Genomic DNA, 17,853 nt, shown 5'->3' with positions numbered 1-17,853 from the left:
ATGCTGGATTTTTCAACAGGGACATGATTAACATTGTAAACTATTTAGTAATATTAACATATCTAAACACATACAGTAAAATAATGGCTCTTGATGGACTACAGTGGGTAAAAGGGAAGTATATACAGTATGTACAGTAGTATCTCAGTCACAAGCCATATCACTGGCACGTAACTGGAGGTTTCCACTGGTTAGAGACAGCTCAAGGACACAGAGACGTGGTGTCATGCTGACAGATGAAATAGGATTGGCTGGAGAGATGAGCTCTTATTTTGAGCACAGGCCCGCTGTGGTCTCACTCTACAGGGAACAGTCAGCTGTACAGGAGCCTGAGAGCCATTCAAACCAACAGGTGAGTATAATAAAGCATTTACTTTAGCAATCATTTTGTTTGTAACTTTTTTTATTGACAGAAATTGAAAGATACCAGATCAGCATGGAAGCTAGATTTTTGCAGTTACAACAATGCTGAAGATATTTGACAGAAAGTTTAATAAGAAAGTGTTTGTTCTTTCTGATACCAGTCTGTTTAAAACAAGAGTTGATTTATAATCAGATATAATTATATGTGTATAATTAACTTAGTTTAAATTATAACTAACTTAATAATTAAGTTTATAAATTAGGTTATATTTATAATTGTGTCAAATAATGTTTGTTTTGCATTTCCAGTGCAACATTTTCAAATTTTTTGTTTAGTTTATATAATTTACACCATTACATATCCACTAGAAACACTAGAAACTAGAAGTGTGACCAGCGCAGAGCCACCCTGTCCCACAGGTCATGTGATCATTGTAACATATGGCAGGAGAGTAATTGCATAAGACCTTTTGGCTCCACTGTCATTTGTAACACTGTAAACAGCACTGACCTCTTCGGCATACAGCTAAAATATCTGGAACCATTGAGACCATATCATTTCCTCATAGGGATAGTGAATAGTGAAAATACACTATCATTCATGATAGTGAAAATACAAACATCATTAGCAAGTAGTCCCTTCTGAAAAGTGCTGTGCTTATTCTTATAACTAGCTGAAGTTTGTGTGTAAGATTTGTATACATTTTTGGTGTAAGGTTTTACCTGATGTCTGGAACATGTGACACATGTGTTACTGGGGAAATATAAGGTGGCACATATTACTTTGGCATTAAGTTCAAAGCCAATGTATATTTGGATACTCCAGTGGAAAAAGTCAACATGTACGTCAGGACACAGAGGTTGCTCACCAATGTCAAACTACTGTATCAGGAATACCTTTGATTGACACTTTGAAACACTCCTCGGCAATCAATCAATCAATCAATCAATCAATCAATCAATCAATCAATCAATCAATCAATCACAAATGTCTACTTAAAATTTACACATACTTATTGATACTTAAAACCATAATCAGTTTTAGAATTCAAATCCAGTTAGTTCACCCAGTAATTTACTCATCCTCATGTCATTCCAAACATATAATTCTCGTTCATCTTTGGAACACAAATTAAGATCTTTTTATTTTATTTGCACATCGCTTTTGTCCATCGCTTGTGAGCAATGCACATACTGTACAGAGCTCTAGAAAGCATGTTGAGCTTACCATATTTGATGAGCTCTATGTACTGTATGTGTGTTGATCGTTACTTTTTGAAACTTCTTGGTTGAATGGACTTTCAATGGATGGACAAAAATTATGTGAGAATATTAAAAACATAATTTGTGTTTCAAAGATAAACAAAAGTCTAATGAGTTTGGAACAACATGAGGTTGAGTAAATTATGAGTGAATTTTGATTGTTGGGTGAACTATCCCTTTAATCTTTTATTGGCCATCTAGGAACTTAAGAATTTAAACTGGTGAATAAACAAACAAAACAAAAAGGTATGAGCTTAAGGTTTACTTGTACCTGATACATTTTGTTGTTACCTTAGGGACCATTTCTACCTGAGTTGACCCTTAAAAATTACTTTTGTTGGTGAACTCGGGATTAATCTGTCACAAAAATTAATATTGTTTATTTTTTCACTATTCTCCTGTATCTTTATCCTGTTATTATTGTAAATGTTCAATAAACAGATTAAGCATATATAATTTGAATAAAAACATAAAGATATTTATTTTTATATTTTATGTAACATTAATTTTGTCATCCGATCTGAATTTCAGGTGTGTGAGTGAGTGAGTAGTGGCGATGGCAAGCATGTTCACTCGAATGCTTTCGGGACGCAACACGGCTGTGATCATGGCCAGCCTGGGCGCAGGTACCCTGGTATCCAGCTATGTCATGATGACTGAGTCAGGAGTCTCTGCTGGGGAGAAAAAGAAGCTGTACCCACCCAGGTGAAGGATTCAGTTGCCTTTCGGTTACTCTACACCTTCACTTAGTTTCCAGTTAACCTGAGAATATCTGTTTGTCCAACGCTACAACCCAGAAACAATTGAATGTCATTTGCTCTTCATCCTTCCAAGTGCTGACTACCCAGACCTGCGCAAACACAACAACTGCATGGCTGCTGCTTTGACCCCTTCTATCTATGGCAGTCTGAGGGACAAGCTGACCCCTAATAACTGGAGTCTTGACCAATGCATTCAAACTGGAGTGGACAACCCTGGTCATCCCTTCATCAAGACTGTGGGCATGGTGGCTGGTGACGAGGAGAGCTATGAGGTACATTGGACCAAATGTGAATAAAAATAGATTTTGAGTATATTAAACTCAACAATACGACAAATATGAGGTATAGTCCTATTAAGCCAGCAAAGTTAAAATACAAGGAGATTTTGATACCATTGTGTTTGAAAAAAGAGTTGATTTTTGTTACGGGCACAGTTTCACCAAAATATGGATCTTTATGAGACTACTAGTGACACACTAGTGGCCTGTGCTGTCTGTCACAAATACAGAAGTAATAAACTGTAAAATAATTTAATTGTCATAGTATTTTTAAAAAATATATTGCAGAATATAGTTTTGAATGCCAGTAAGAAAAAACTAAATTAGTTTAGTTCTGTGCTCTGGTTACTGTCAGTCCAATTTGAAGAGCATGTTGTAGTCAGTTGACTACTACCAAACTACAGTATGGTTTCATGAATAACCTTTAACATCCATGGAACCTTTGCACTGCACAAAAGATTCTTTATAGTGGAAAAAAGTTCTTTAGATTTTTTAAATGTTCTTCACACTGGGAAACAATCCCAGACAGCAACATAGTGTCGGCCCAGATCCGGCCCACATCTAATACACATGGAATCCCACATGTACCAGATGTGGGCCGGATCTGGGCCGACGCTATGTTGCTGTCAGGGATGGTTCTTCTCAGGACTGTTCTTTGGGGAACCAAAAATGGTTCTTCTATGACATAACTGCAAAAAAAAAAAAACATTTAGAACCTTTACTTATAAGGGTGTATATTGAGATTGTATAGTAAATAATAATTATTTAATTGTTCATGGTCGACTATGTCAATTAGTAGCATCAAAATGAATTGTGCTTGCAATCTTCTGCATGAGTACTTGAACTTTATCCTTGACTATGGTTGTGATTCTCAGGTCTTTGCTGAAATCTTTAACCCAGTCATTAAGGACAGGCACAATGGCTATGACCCTACAACCATGAAGCACCCAACAGACCTGGACAGCTCAAAGGTAAAGCCTTCCTCTTGTGTCTTTGGTTCTGAACCTTTAACAAAACCTCATTCCGTCAAGAATATGCAAGATGCGACTTGCCTCAGTTTAGTTTAGTTAGTTACATTGAACACTGAATGATTGTTCTGATGGCATTTAAACAGATCACCTCCGGGATGTTCGACGAGAACTATGTGCTGTCATCCCGTGTGCGCACAGGGCGCAGTATTCGTGGACTCAGTCTGCCCCCCGCTTGCACCCGCGCTGAACGCCGTGAGGTGGAGCGTGTGGTGGTCCAGGCTCTTTCTGGACTGAAAGAGGATTTGGCGGGCAAATACTACAGCCTGACAGAAATGACTGAGCAGGAGCAGCAGCAGCTGATTGATGTAAGTAGTACACACAATAGAAACATGTCCCAGCTTACCCAGACAGCAACATAGTGTCGGCCCAGATCCGGCCCACATCTGGTATGTGTGGATTCCACGTGTACTAGATAAGGGCCGGATCTTGGCCAACACTATGTTGCTGTCTGGTTAAACTAAGGAGGCAGACACAGATGCGTGTCAGTTGCATTTGCAGTAAATCAGGGGTTTGCAACTTTTACTGACACAGCCGACTCTTATACTCTCAGCTGACCTAGGTTATTGATTATACCAATTAAAATGTTAATTAACATTATTATGTCATACAATGCTTGTCAAATATCATGTAAATCCAAACATTGTTTGATTTTTTTTATTATCATTTATGTTGTTTATGCTATAGAGTTCTGCAGTGATTATTTTTGTTGGCCAACCCAGAAGTTTAGCCTGGTAATACCAAACTCTGCTACTTCACTTTGCTTCGTAGACAGAGTCTGGAAGGGCATAATTGAAAAGCGTTTTCTTTCTCGCGGGGGGGGCGCTGGTCTGAAGTTTAAAATCATTGGTTACCCGTAAGCCAATCACATAACGTTTGGTTATGACGCGCAGGCTCAGCCGCATCTAACTTCCACTGTAAACACATGTATGATGCGAAAACAAAACCATTGAGCGAAATACCGGAGTGAACATGGCTGTGAACGACTTTTGCAGATTATGTTTAGTAAATCTACGCATCCACGGTACAATCAGCGTCTACGTCACGGCTCTCAGCCCGCCCTCTGTTCGTTGATTGGCCGGCTGTTTTGAGGCCGGAGGAAAACGGAGAGATAAGGCGCTATCTCAGACTGAGTACAGAAGCGAACTGAAATTGAGCGGAAGTACGAAGTCTGACGTAGTCAGGCTACCAGAAGTTAGCATCCCCCTAGTTTTCTCAAAAAATATAAACCTAACAGAATTTTTCTATTGGCATTAGGATTATTGCAGAAAATAAGCTCTGTCACCAACAAAGGTTTATGATTCTTACACATCTTCACAAATGAATGCAACTTATATGTATTCTGAAGCCTGTATGATCAGCAGAAGTAAAAAGCAAAACGTAGGCTATAAACAAACTACACCATGGTCGCATTATTGTTTCTGACAACTCTTTCAGTCTTTAGTTTAGAAACATTTTCTAAACATTTTCATAGTTTAGAAACCGCAATTGTTAACACAACAATGAGGTTGTGAAAACGTGAGTAGATTAGTATACCTGTTCAGTGTGATGTCTGCGACAAACCTCTAGTTCCGTTTCAGCCACTTGTTAGAAATCACCTTTTCAAGAAGGTAAAATCTTTAAAAAAATCACAAAGGGGTTTTACTGATGTATTTTATGTTGTAGAATAAAACATGAAAATATCTTGTGTTGTGTTCACCACAGACCTTATTTCAGGCATTTAACTAATAACCTATTGACTTGATAGAATCGTAAGTGCTAAAATGCTAACTCGTTTCCGGGATTTTGGCCTACAAAAATTGTTATCCTTGCAGCACTCTATTCTGCCTGGTATACAAACATAGTAATGCTGTTCACCAGAAACACATATAAAGTTGGTTATCCAGCATAAACTTAAAGGCACACTATGCAAGATTTGTACCTTAATATAACAGCTTTGAAATCATTTCGATGGTAAACGAACTCGTAGTAGGGCGAATTCCCCCGATAGCAAAGCAGGCAAAACCAGCAATGCAAGTTTGAGAGGTGGCGCCCCGACAAATCTTGCGAGAATCACGACATGCTTTACGGCACATACATCAACAACATATGAAGCAGCCTCTATGGAAGACACTAGCACACATTTCAGACGTGAATCATGGCAGAGTCGACGAAGAAAACGAAGAAAGCGCGGTCGGAAGAGTGCAGAGATGGCTCTGCGTGAGTGGTATTTACGACAGTAACGTCAAATACAAGTACTCCACAGCGACTCTAGGGGTCGCTGTTTGAGAAAAACGGACACTGCATAGTGTGCCTTTAACTAAGAAGTCTTGCTGGTTTAGCTACTTTTAAGGACACTAGCCCTAGCCCAGTATCCAAAATATCCAAAACGCTATACATGCTCGTGTTTTCAACAGGGTAGTTGCATATTGCAATTTTTCTAACAAACCTCACTGCTCTTGTCTTATGATGGCCTACCATAGGAGCACTTCCTCTTTGATAAGCCAGTGTCTCCTCTCCTCACTTCAGCTGGTATGGCAAGAGATTGGCCAGATGCTCGTGGGATTTGGTAAGGCTGAGGAACTATGGACCCGTAGTTAGAGCATAGCACTCTTTCCCTATAGCACATCCTTAGTCACCCATAAGCTGACTCAAATATTCTCAGCTAAATGTCAGTTTGAGGATCTGTTTTCTTTCTGGCAGCTATATTCCAGTGCCAGAGAGGCATTTTAAACATAATATTAACCATTATTTTTCTAAATTTCCACATTAAAATTGCAATGTATAAATGTAGAAAATTTAAAAATGCGGTGTCATTCATGTAAAAATAAAGAAAATAATTGTTTAAACTTAACTTTTTAATAATGAGCTTATTGACTATAAATGTATTCATACAATATACATGCCAAGAGGCATTAAAATAGGCTTTCAAACATTATGAACACTATTCAAACCTGTCACTCCCATGAGATCACAGCAAGAGCAAACCACAAACATCCAAGCAGTTCATAATGGACACAAAATCAAGTCTGGCCTTACATTTTTCCTTGTTCGAGAAGCCAGTCTGACCAGAAGTTGGGATAAAATATATAAAATGGCATCAAAAAATGGCACCATTTTCCAACACTGAACCAGTCCTGGCTTCACTTTACACCCACTTTTTCTTTTCTTGACTGAAAATTCTAGGACCACTTCTTGTTTGACAAGCCCGTATCACCCTTGCTGACTTGTGCAGGAATGGCGCGGGACTGGCCCGATGCCAGAGGCATTTGGTACGGTGCATGAGACTTGCATTACCAGAGGGTGCAGAGAGCATGTCATATGTGTGTTACGTAATATATGACCCTGACAGAGATCTTAATAAATGTCTATTTTTACTCTTACAGTACGACAACTGCTAGTGCCTGTATATGGATTCAAAAGCTTGTGACTTGGTTGCAGTGAAAATTTTGCGCTGAATAAAAGAAAGTTTTATCTAAATTTGCTGAATGTATTTTAACCATGACCTGTTCTCATGTCCAGGCACAACAATGAAAAGACATTTTTGATCTGGATCAATGAGGAGGATCACAGCCGTGTCATTTCTATGGAAAAGGGCGGGAATATGAAGAGGGTGTTTGAGAGGTTCTGCAGAGGACTGAAAGAGGTATCATTGTCAAAACATTCAGTGCAAAAATGCACATTATCTGTAAATTAAAATTAAACAAGTTCCATTTATGATGTTTGTTTCTCACAGGTAGAGAGGCTGATTCAGGAGAGAGGCTGGGAGTTTATGTGGAATGAGCACTTGGGATATATCCTGACCTGTCCCTCTAACCTAGGCACCGGTCTGAGAGCTGGAGTCCACGTCCGTCTGCCCCTCCTTAGCAAGGTGTTACAATCTCACATGGTTCCGTTAAATCTAAAGTTTACATTAGTGCATTTCACAATGCCAAGGTCGGGTTCAATTCCAGTCAAAACTGTTCAAATGAAATTTAAATGTTAAATTATCCACAGTACAATTACTATCTGAAAGAGTTCATGCAAAAATGCCCTCTACTTCATATATCCTCCTGAACAGGACTTGCGCTTCAGTAAAATTTTGGATAATCTCAGGCTACAAAAACGTGGCACAGGAGGTGTGGATACTGCGGCTGTGGGTGACACTTTCGACATCTCCAACCTTGACCGTCTAGGCAAATCTGAGGTAAACAGCTCTGCTTTGATAAGTGCTTTAACGCCCCTGAAAGTACTTTTAATTGGACAGAAGCAAATTCTATAACTAGAATGTACTCCAATGGAGATTATATCTGCATGTTTTAGAAGAAAAAAAATAAATGTTAGAGGTCCAAAAAAATGAAACAGTAAATAAAAGTTTTTCAATATGTTTGCAAAATTAAAGATCTAAAAAAGCCAACATTGTCGGCCCAGATCCGGCCCACTTCTGGTACGAGTGGAATCCATGTGTACTAGATGTGGGCCAGATCTGGGCCGACACTATGTTGCTGTCTGTGCATGCTCTTGATGTGTAGCCGGTGATTACATCCAATTTTATTTGACATTGCCTTTCAGGTTGAGCTCGTTCAGTGTGTGATTGATGGCGTCAACTACCTGATCGACTGTGAAAAGAATCTCGAGAAGGGCCAAGACATCACTGTTCCTCCACCAGTAACCCAGTTCAGGAAATGATGACATTCTTGTGAGAGGAACTGAAGGGTTAGGCAGCTGAGAGACCTGTAACCTGTTGACTCTCTCCGTGTTAACTAAATGGAACTCAACTGAATAAATTATTCATATTTTAATTCAGTCTTGTGGAATCTTTTGAATTAAGGCTGGAATACACTACATGGTTTTTGCCCATTTCAGACTAAGAAATCTTTACTCATATGTGGCATAGAATTCAAATAATTTCTGTTCAGCTACTTGGCCCAATATCATGGCATGAGCTGTTTAGGCTGTAGCCTAAGGCCCCTATAATCATCATCACCTTTCTAGCGACAGCCCTGCTGTTTAGCCTTATCATTAAAGACCTTCTCCCTAGATGAATTCCTTTTCTGAAAGTAGATTAAGGGTGTCTAGCTTATAATATCATCAGTTAGCCATAGCTTACAACTGGGTCTTTCTCATAGCCTCTGACTCTCAATAGAGGATTTTGTGTGTGTGTGTGTGTGTGTGTGTGTGTGTGTGTGTGTGTGTGTGTGTGTGTGTGTGTGTGTGTGTGTGTGTGTGTGTGTGTGTGTGTGTGTGTGTGTGTGTGTGTGTGTGTGTGTGTGTATGTGTGTGTGTGTGTGTGTGTGTGTGATCTAAGATCAGCAACCTGATCTAAACCTGAACTATTATTATATTTAGGCTAATAACTTAATATTATAAATAATAAATACAAATATTATTATTATTTCATATTCGTATGAAAAGTAGCTGCTGGTTAGCTAATAGTGAACTACATTCAACTGAGCACTATTACTTACTAATTCGTTAATCAGAGGTTCTTGTTAGTTAATAGTAGGCCTAGTAGAATGTTAATAGTGTGTTACTCATTTGTTCTTGTGTAGTTATTACTTAATGAAGGAACGGTATTCTAAAGTGTTACCAGTAGCCTAGGTCTTGTAATGCACCGTAAAGCCTGCTTGAGAAAAAAATGATTTAGCCAACATATCAATGAAATCAAAGGGGGCTTTTCATTTAATATTTATAATGATTATAGTAGCCTATAGTCTGTTTATGGGCAACCAGGTGTGTTTCGTTGATTTACTAGGCCTATATGTTGTGTTAAGGATCGGATCGTTATTATCCAGTCTATTTTAGATAATGTGAGTGTTATGTCAACTCACGGACTGCCTGAAAAACATCCACACATAGCCTTTGGTAATAGAAATATGAAATTAATAGCCTACCAGTGTGTATTCATAGCACAGGAAATGAGTGAATGAGAGACATGTGCCCTTGTCGGCTATAACAATGTTAACATTAAATTGTAAAATTGTATTCTGATTTATTCTGTTCAATTATAGACTACTTCATTCAACGTGGGGTATTTTAATTTCTAAATAACCTTCATGATAAAAAAAGTCATGCATACTGGAATCAAGCAGTTATTAGGACTTTATTCCTAAAGAATCGGTAGACTATAGTCCACAAAACATTCTCTCTATTTCACCAGCAGGTGGCAATATGTTAACATGTGATGAACACATTTCCAATACTGCAGAAGTCAAACACCATAAAATGTGTTTACCATAATAACATTTGCTGTTGAATATTATAACCCAGATTTCGTACATTTGTATAGGCTAAATAATCAATCACGGTGATATCATATTAGCCTATTATGATTGAGGGTGCTGTATTTAAGAGGCTAGATTTTGTGTGTAATTGTATTTTATAGAAATTAATAGGCTATTTTGCCATGTAACAAAGATAGAAATATTGATAAAACAAACAACAGAGAAACGTAAATAACTGGAAAAAATATTTCATTCATAAGCTACTTACAGTAAATATAGTGTAGGCTACTTTTACATATTGGCCAAACCTAGATTAAATGCGCAGAAAAAAATAGGCTTTTCTGTTGGTTAGTTCTGTTTTAATTCGTCCATGCTGTTTTGAGAGTATGGCATGTCCCAGTCTGAGACCGGGAGGATCCTCCTGTTGGTCACGGATGTGTGCTCCGCGTGGATAAAGATGGCATCCCGCTGATGTCTGTGACCTTCATGGAGGCTTACTCCTCTGCCAGCCACTGCTTTCTGATTTAGTGCTGCTCTTGTCAGGAGCTGTGAGGTGCTTTCCATGCACTGGCAGAGCAACTCAAGGGCAAGTGTGGACAGGCTGGGTGAAGAAAAGCAAGGAAAGGCCAACCCGATCTCACGACAATTCGCAACGGCTTATGTGCATCAGAAGTGCGTTGTTTCTGAAGTGGAGCATGGTATTGTGAAATATTGGTACACATGCAGTCTTCTTTTCATTCATAACTCAAATCCAATTTGTCCCATATATCACTGATTCATTACCACACCCATATCCATGGGACCATGTTATAAAAAAATGAATAATGCGGAGAAAGTCTTCTGTGGCCCTATAGGGCCACCTATTAACTGAAAGTAGATTTTTCAACTAACACTTATGACAAAATCTCATTCATTCCGTTTTGAAGAATCTCCTAATTGTGATTATATTCTGTTTTAATCATGAGGCACTTGTGCGTTTTGCTCAAATACACCAGTGAACAGAGCATGCGTTCACAGGGGGGCCCGAGAGGCAGAGGGTCTCTCAGAGCAGATGCTAAAACTGATGATGATGGATGTCTACATGGAGACTGTTGAATGATCAGGGGAGGCTTGTGTAGATTCTACATTTTCCATTGTTTCACAAAATCTTATATGCAAATTTAGTGGGACAATTAGTCTAATATCAAAGCAGGGCGACACTCTGAGAGTGGCAATTTCAGATTTTAAATATCTCTCATTTGTTGCTCTGTATAGTAGGCTAACCTGTGTTGTGTGTTTAGTGCTGAGTAGATTACTTACAAATTGTAGTCCATTACTGAATAGAATTTATACAAAATACAAATTGTAGTTATAACGTAATCTATTACATTACACATTTTAGGTAATGTAATCAGACTACTTTTAGATTACTTTTGACCTAACTTATACCATTTATTTGAATAATATAATATTGTACCATACCATATATTAATAAAAAATACAAAGAGAAAGAAAAAGTATTGCACTTTTGTTATCAATAACATGAAGTGCATTAGTTTAGGATCCAATTCTCACTATATTAACTATAGTTGATTATTAGCATGCATACTTGGATATTGGCTGTTTATTAGTATAGCACAAATTCATATTCTGCATGACCATATTCTACATCCCTTAACATAACAACTACATTACTAACTATTAATAAGCAGTAATTAGGAGATTATTGAGGCAAAAGTCGTAGTTAATAGTTAACTTAATAGTGAGAATTGGACCCTAAACTAAAGTGTGGCCAATCTTACAATTTTTAAATTAAAATAAATAAATTCTTTTAAAATAAAACTAATCAAAATAAACACTAACTAAAAAAGATTAAATATTTTATTTGTTCATGCTGTGTGGCCTTCCATGTAATTATAGTCGCCTGACCAGTGGACGGTTTGTGTGTGCAATTCCACAAAAAAATTGATCATATATAGCCTAAGCAATAGGGTTTTTTAGAAAGGAAAATTTAAAAGATAAAAACAGAAAACTTATAGGGAGAATCAATGAATTCTGAATAATGCAACCATTAAGTGAATATTAAGTAATCATGGAATCAATAAAAAGCAAATGTAGTCTGATTAGGAGTATTTTAAAACATAAAGTTGAACATAAAAACATTGGAATCTGATTATGTTATCCCTGTATGGGCCAGTTGCATAAACCGCTAAGACTATAGTCTTAAAAGTTAGACATCTAATTTTTTTTCTTTAAGACTTTTCATAGCTTTTTAAAATCAGTTACATAAAAACAGATTGGCCTAATTTGATACCGAAAAGTAAGACTGACTGCCCCTGATTTAACATGTCTTAATCTTAATCTTAACATGATGTTAATCCAACCGGCATTAATCAGTTAATACCCATGTTGTATACTGGTACCGTGATTTTGCCAAATAAAATATTTTGTTGATCCTGAAACAACATTTCTGTCCAAAAATTTAGTCCTAACCCCATCCCTACCACAACGCTACCCATAACTTATCCCTAAAATCAGAGGGAGATGATAGGTGAATAACACTGATGTAGAAGCACCTAACCATGATTGGAAGCCTAAACTTGACCAAAACTGTAAACTTGTCCCTCAAATATGATTGGTTACTTGGAACTTTGTTCCAGGATCAACAAAGATGTTAATCCAGGAACATGTTACTTGGTGAAATAACTTTGACCGTTGTATCATATGTTTTTAAAATATGAAATGCAAAGAGTGGAATAGTAAACAGCTTGTTTTTAATCTGTGATACAGTCATTTCTTGATATCTGGTTATGTTTATCCAGCATCATCTGTGTCTTTTGTCAGTTGATAAAGGTGATTGCTGAAGTGACAGTCGATGGTTCTTCTCACAGTTGAAAGGAATCTTGTTAAATGGGTGACAGTCGAGGCATTGTATCTGAGAAAAGATCAAGCAGATGTTTGTGGGCTGCTACACCTCCCCAGTGGTAACAGTTTCAAATCACACAAAGAGAACAGGAGAAAAAACATGCCAGACTAATTGGTTACAATCTTGCTTCGGGTATTTGTCGACAAGAGTCTACAAGCAGTTAAGCTTTCATCCGGACTCATTGCAACTGGAATTTATTAATTCAATGTGCAATATCATAAGCAACCTCTGTAAAGTGTTCTGTGAAATAGCAATAATTGTGTTGGTGTTTTACTTGTTCTAGAAGTAAAGCAAAGGGTTAGGGTTATGATTAATGTGTTTGACCCCCCCCCCCCCCCCCCCCCCCCACCCCCCCCCCCCCCCCCACCCCACACACACACACACACACACACAATTTTTCAGGGACAAATTTCATGTTTCTGTATGAACATGTTTTATCTATCCAACTAATGATCTAGCGTAGAGGTCTACTAGTATTTACATTTTCCCGAGAGCTGTAAAATATTTATCTTGTTCCGTTGAAGTATAGAATTCTGTCATCATTTACTCATCATCTTGTTGTTCAAAACCTCTATGACTTTTTTCTGCTGGACACAAAAATAGGATCATTTTAAGACTGTAGGGTGTTATTCTTGTGTCTTGAAATCATTAACACTTTACAATAAGGTTTCATATTGTTAATTGTTAGCACATATGAATCAATGTAGTTAACTACAATGTTGATTGAAATCAAGGTAATTCTCTGACCTCAGATTTCTATAGAGATCACATACCATACTGAAATTCTTAAAATGATTTTATTCACCCACTTACAATCAGTAATATAAACCTTCCCAATTCTGTTGAATTCGGTAAGATAAGCATTTACGAAAACCATATTTCAGTACAGACATTAAGTTAAAACATATCACAAACATACCAGCAGGTAACAAGATTATTTTCGTATCTACACAAACACTCAAGTTCATTTTGCTTTATGTAAACAACTTCCTGTTGATCCCGTTTGAAAAATTACATGCATCTGATCTGCTTATTTGGAAAGTGCCTCTTAATCCAACGTGTTCTTTTCTGTACCTGGAAAAAATCACTCCAACATGTAGTACGTGCCTTAAAACAATCTGTACATGCACACATGTGGTCCTCATTAACGTGTCCTTTTACATTTAATTTAGAAAAAATAATAATATCACCGATCAGCGAAATAAATATTCCTCCAGTTGTTTCTTCATATGTGAATGAAGAGTCAAATAAATACGCATATAAATAAACAACTCGCCGTTATTAAAATCAATTGCTAGGAAAACAAAATAAACAAATAAACATGACCAAATCCAACACATAAATAAATTACATACATTTCAAGCATTAAAACTATTACTATAGTCTACATCTGCTGTATATAAGCATTGTCTGGGGGTTGTTGGGATTCCATCATCCATTAAGGCTGCCGATTTGTAATTTCACAGGTATAGCCTCATATCCTGAGTGCTCCGTGGCTGTTCTTCAGGAATACTTGGGGTTTGTAGTGACAGAAAAGACGTCGTGGATGCTCAAATTAGGTGAAACTCATGGATACGGTGTGCTCAAGTGCTTTACGGCGTAGGGAGGCGATACTAGTCCCTCTCCACATGTCACTGTCCGGGGAGCTACACAGCTGAGGTGAGCCGGTCACATTCGTTGGACCCGAGAGGGACGCGGGCACCATCCCAGGAAATGTGGGTTGGTACAGATGCGATTGAAGACCGGAACCGTTTGACGATAAGCTGTTGGAAAGGCCCATGGAGTTTGGTGGGGGGCCAGCTCCGAGACTGCACTGGGACAGGGACTGTGCCATCGCCTGCTGTCGGCCCAGCGAAGGAGGAATCTGCAGCTGTGAGACTCCAGGCATCCCAGCCGCGGCCCAGCGAGTGTCGTTGGCATGAAAAGAGCAGAGACTGTCGCCCATCCCAGACGGAAACTGAGGCAAACCGTGTGTTGGGAGCAAAGTGCCCGGCGACCGGAAAACGTTGGTTGTCTTCTTGCGCTTCTTCCATTTTGCACGTCGATTCTGAAACCATACCTGAAATAAAAATCAAAAACAAACCTTTAGAAAGTCGTGCATTTCGTTAGTGAGAATAAATTAAGCCATTTTATTTTTACTTTTTTACAACTGTATTTAACAGTTTTCTATAGGCCTACTGGCTATGTTATATCACAATTTTAATTGCGTAGAAAAAAAAACGAAATATAGATGCATCTATAATGATCTATAATCTATAAGCATGCTATAATAAACTAACACAATTTCTTACAATAAGTTTGTCGGCAAAATGCGAGCGCTTTATTTTTTTAAATATAGCAGAACTGAGTCATTGTAAATATAGGCCTATAATATGGTTCTTAATAAATGCTGAGGTTAATAAACATGCGCCTTATTTTTTTGTATATGTAAAAATATTGGGCTAGGCTATATCTTTACGCACAACTATGTCATAACATGCGAAGGGATTTTTTTTTTAAGTAAAAAATATACAAAGCAATTTCTTATTTCAAGATGAGATGGATAGGCTAGTAATGTTGTTAAGACAGCCGGGGATGAAGTCGTTATAGTTAATGTTATCTAGGAGACAAATAGGGGCTAGTTTGATAGCCTCCGTTATTCATCATGGAACCATAATCAAGTATTTACTCACAAGAAGAGTCCAAAATGAATCCTCCTTCCTACTCTGAGATATTTTAACATGTACCGCGTATTAGCTCGGAAGAATAAATTGACGCCAATTATTTAAATTAGCCTAACTATTATTTAATATAGGCTAAATTTGCATATTTCCATATTGCCCACTGTTAACGACACAATTCGTATCCAGTTAGGCCCCTATAACACGTTATATAGGTTAAAGTAATTGTTATTTTGAATAAAAAATATAGGCTTCATATAGCCTACATGTATTCGTTTATTTTTTATATTGGGAGCATTTTATTTCTCTTTTTTTTTAAATGCAATTATTTAACGTTGTATTTTTGCACACTGTAAACTACGCACTTTTTTTTTATTATAACCTATAGCGCGGCAGGCAGCATGGACATTAATATTTTAGGATTGACGTTGTTTTGTGAGAATACCCCCTTGTTGAATGCTTTGCATACCATGCAATTTATGCACTAATTTACGGATCTTTCGAATAAAAAATATTTTCATCATATAATTTCGTTCGGTTTGCTTTCAGTTCATCTTTCTTTTCTTTCTTTTTTTTTTAAACTGTGTGATCAGCTGGAAAACTCCGTTGCGATGTCAAAGCTGAGCAGCTCCACTCAGGACTCACCTGAACCCGTGACTCCGTTAAACCAATCCGTAATGCAAGTTCTTCTCTCATGAATATATCAGGATAGTGGGTTTTAGCAAAGCTCCTTTCTAGTTCGTTCAGCTGCGCTGGAGTAAAGCGGGTCCTGTGGCGTTTCTGTTTCTGGCTTTGTTGGCTAGCCGACTGATTAGAGTTTTGCTGTTGCTGCTTTTCTTGGTCTTTGGCGTTGACCTGCTGCATTCCATTAGGATTGGATCCACCATTGCTAATGTCTTCCCCGGGGAGCAGAGTGGTCCCTTCCACAGTCTCTGTAGCAGAAGTAAGATCTCCGGGGTGTCCAGAGTCAGTACCCCCAAGTCTGCACTTCAAAGCTTCCCGGTGTCCGAGAAGCTCTGCTGCAGCATCTTTCATCCCTGTGGACGCACGTGTCAACAATTTAGCATTCTGTCCAAAAGGCAGGAACATATTAATAGACTCCATTAAAGACAGATAGAACAAATAGTAAGCAGCTTATCGACATATTTATTGCACAAACAATCATAAACATTGTTAGGTATCGCAATCCATCAAAGTCTAATGCATTTATGTGGTAACTAATTAACAAACTTCGCAAGTAAAACTAATACAGATTGAGATATCATTATGTCATCACATTAGTTAAACAGTTTGAAGACTGAAAAAATACTCTAGCTTACAGTGGAGTTGAAGACCGGAGTTTGGTGACGATAACTCACCGAGGCGAGTATCCAAGAGGTCGGCATGAGAGAGCATTGCGCACTGCTGGAGTCACAACTGCTTCCCAAACTACTCTACAACTTTTAACCCTTTTAAAAACGCGCATAGAGCTCAAATGAAGGAAAGTCGTCAGTGCGTTTAAAAAGGCGGTTCCATGTATTATACTGTTCTTTAGAGAGATTGGGAGGCGCTTAATAGTTGGATGAGCCCGTGAGCTTCCACAAATGGGAGCCAATCAGAATTGAGGCTTTGTAAATGTCAGACAACCAACCAGTAAAACGCACAAACCGGCTTCATCTGCAGATGCTCTAGTTCATTTCAAATCTGATTTATTGCAGCGCCTCCTTATTAGCTATACATTTTAAATGAGTCCATAATCATGGCAAATAACCAGTGAATAATAAATCTTATTGGTAAAAAGAGGCTTCACAAAAGGTGGAAAAGTCAAGTCGTTATGCTTCTTGACCGACGTAGGATGCAATATCTAAATGCATGGAATAAGATGCACTTTTTGTAAGGTCACCATTTGGTTATCGCCCAACTTTTCGAGGCCCTTTACGAATCGAATACAGGACGCTGGTCATCCTTGTTTGTGTTCGTGTGAAGGGAATGAACACTATTCTGTGAGCTGGTTGTGTCATTGTACCTTTCTGTGAGTTACAGCTTTATTTGAGTGGAATCCATCTATCAAAAACGATGAATTCTTTGAGGCAGCTAACACCACATCCAAGGTACATTTCCAACTAGTCATTTTCAAGACCATTAAGCATTTGAAGTAATTAGTGCCAAATCTATGAGCTTTCATCTCAATTATTACAGTGAAATCTGAATAATGCGGGATAATTTAACTGTGTTTAGATATAATGCAAGAAGGCGGTGTTGGGTGTACAGTACATCATGTTTGAATTAGGCTCATTTATTTCGTTAAAGGCTTGAGGTGAAACAGTGAAACAGGCTACTGATGCGTACTGATGCCTCAGTTGTATCGATGTTTCATCAGCGCTGACGCAAGTAATTTGATTTATTTAATTCAAACTCGCTGACATACATTGCC

At 38.0% G+C, this 17,853-nt stretch overlaps 2 protein-coding genes across 4 annotated transcripts; one reads left to right on the top strand and one right to left on the bottom strand.

The window, feature by feature from the left end:
* Window positions 1-231: 231 nt before the first annotated feature.
* ckmt2b (creatine kinase, mitochondrial 2b (sarcomeric)) lies at window positions 232-8,451 on the top strand. Of its 2 annotated transcripts, none has more exons than XM_079872831.1 (10): window positions 232-352; window positions 2,158-2,331; window positions 2,461-2,659; window positions 3,541-3,636; window positions 3,780-4,001; window positions 6,156-6,241; window positions 7,195-7,318; window positions 7,409-7,543; window positions 7,733-7,858; window positions 8,224-8,451. In XM_079872831.1, the coding sequence occupies exons 2-10, from the start codon at window positions 2,183-2,185 to the stop codon at window positions 8,338-8,340; spliced, it is 1,254 nt and encodes a 417-aa protein (XP_079728957.1). In that variant the 5' UTR covers window positions 232-352; window positions 2,158-2,182; the 3' UTR covers window positions 8,341-8,451. The 2 variants fall into 2 exon arrangements, with proteins under 2 accessions (XP_079728957.1, XP_079728956.1); XM_079872830.1 differs by lacking the exon at window positions 6,156-6,241 and adding an exon at window positions 6,859-6,944 and having other exon boundaries at window positions 280-352.
* A 5,137-nt stretch (window positions 8,452-13,588) lies between these two features.
* On the bottom strand, window positions 13,589-16,911 carry otpb (orthopedia homeobox b). 2 transcript variants are annotated; one of them, XM_079871301.1, is made up of 3 exons: window positions 16,760-16,911; window positions 16,086-16,477; window positions 13,589-14,839 (listed from the first exon to the last, which is right to left on the bottom strand). In XM_079871301.1, the coding sequence occupies exons 1-3, from the start codon at window positions 16,833-16,835 to the stop codon at window positions 14,336-14,338; spliced, it is 972 nt and encodes a 323-aa protein (XP_079727427.1). In that variant the 5' UTR covers window positions 16,836-16,911; the 3' UTR covers window positions 13,589-14,335. The 2 variants fall into 2 exon arrangements, with proteins under 2 accessions (XP_079727427.1, XP_079727428.1); XM_079871302.1 differs by having other exon boundaries at window positions 16,799-16,911.
* Window positions 16,912-17,853: the final 942 nt, after the last annotated feature.

The sequence above is a fragment of the Squalius cephalus genome (genome assembly GCF_949319135.1).
Source record: "Squalius cephalus genome assembly, chromosome: 5".
NCBI lineage: Eukaryota > Metazoa > Chordata > Actinopteri > Cypriniformes > Leuciscidae > Squalius > Squalius cephalus.
This window is presented reverse-complemented; position numbering and strand designations above follow the sequence as displayed.

Excerpts from the sequence above, each read along its gene's own strand:
- otpb (XM_079871301.1), bottom strand. The coding sequence starts at position 16,835 with ATGCTCTCTCATGCCGACCTCTTGGATACTCGCCTCGGTGAGTTATCG. Across the intron at positions 16,478-16,759 it reads CTCCGGTCTTCAACTCCACT|GGATGAAAGATGCTGCAGCA; the intron begins GTAAGCTAGAGT and ends GTGCGTCCACAG. Across the intron at positions 14,840-16,085 it reads TAACGGAGTCACGGGTTCAG|GTATGGTTTCAGAATCGACG; the intron begins GTGAGTCCTGAG and ends TTTTTATTTCAG.
- ckmt2b (XM_079872831.1), top strand. The coding sequence starts at position 2,183 with ATGGCAAGCATGTTCACTCGAATGCTTTCGGGACGCAACACGGCTGTG. Across the intron at positions 4,002-6,155 it reads AGCAGCAGCAGCTGATTGAT|GAGCACTTCCTCTTTGATAA; the intron begins GTAAGTAGTACA and ends GGCCTACCATAG. Across the intron at positions 7,319-7,408 it reads TCTGCAGAGGACTGAAAGAG|GTAGAGAGGCTGATTCAGGA; the intron begins GTATCATTGTCA and ends TGTTTCTCACAG.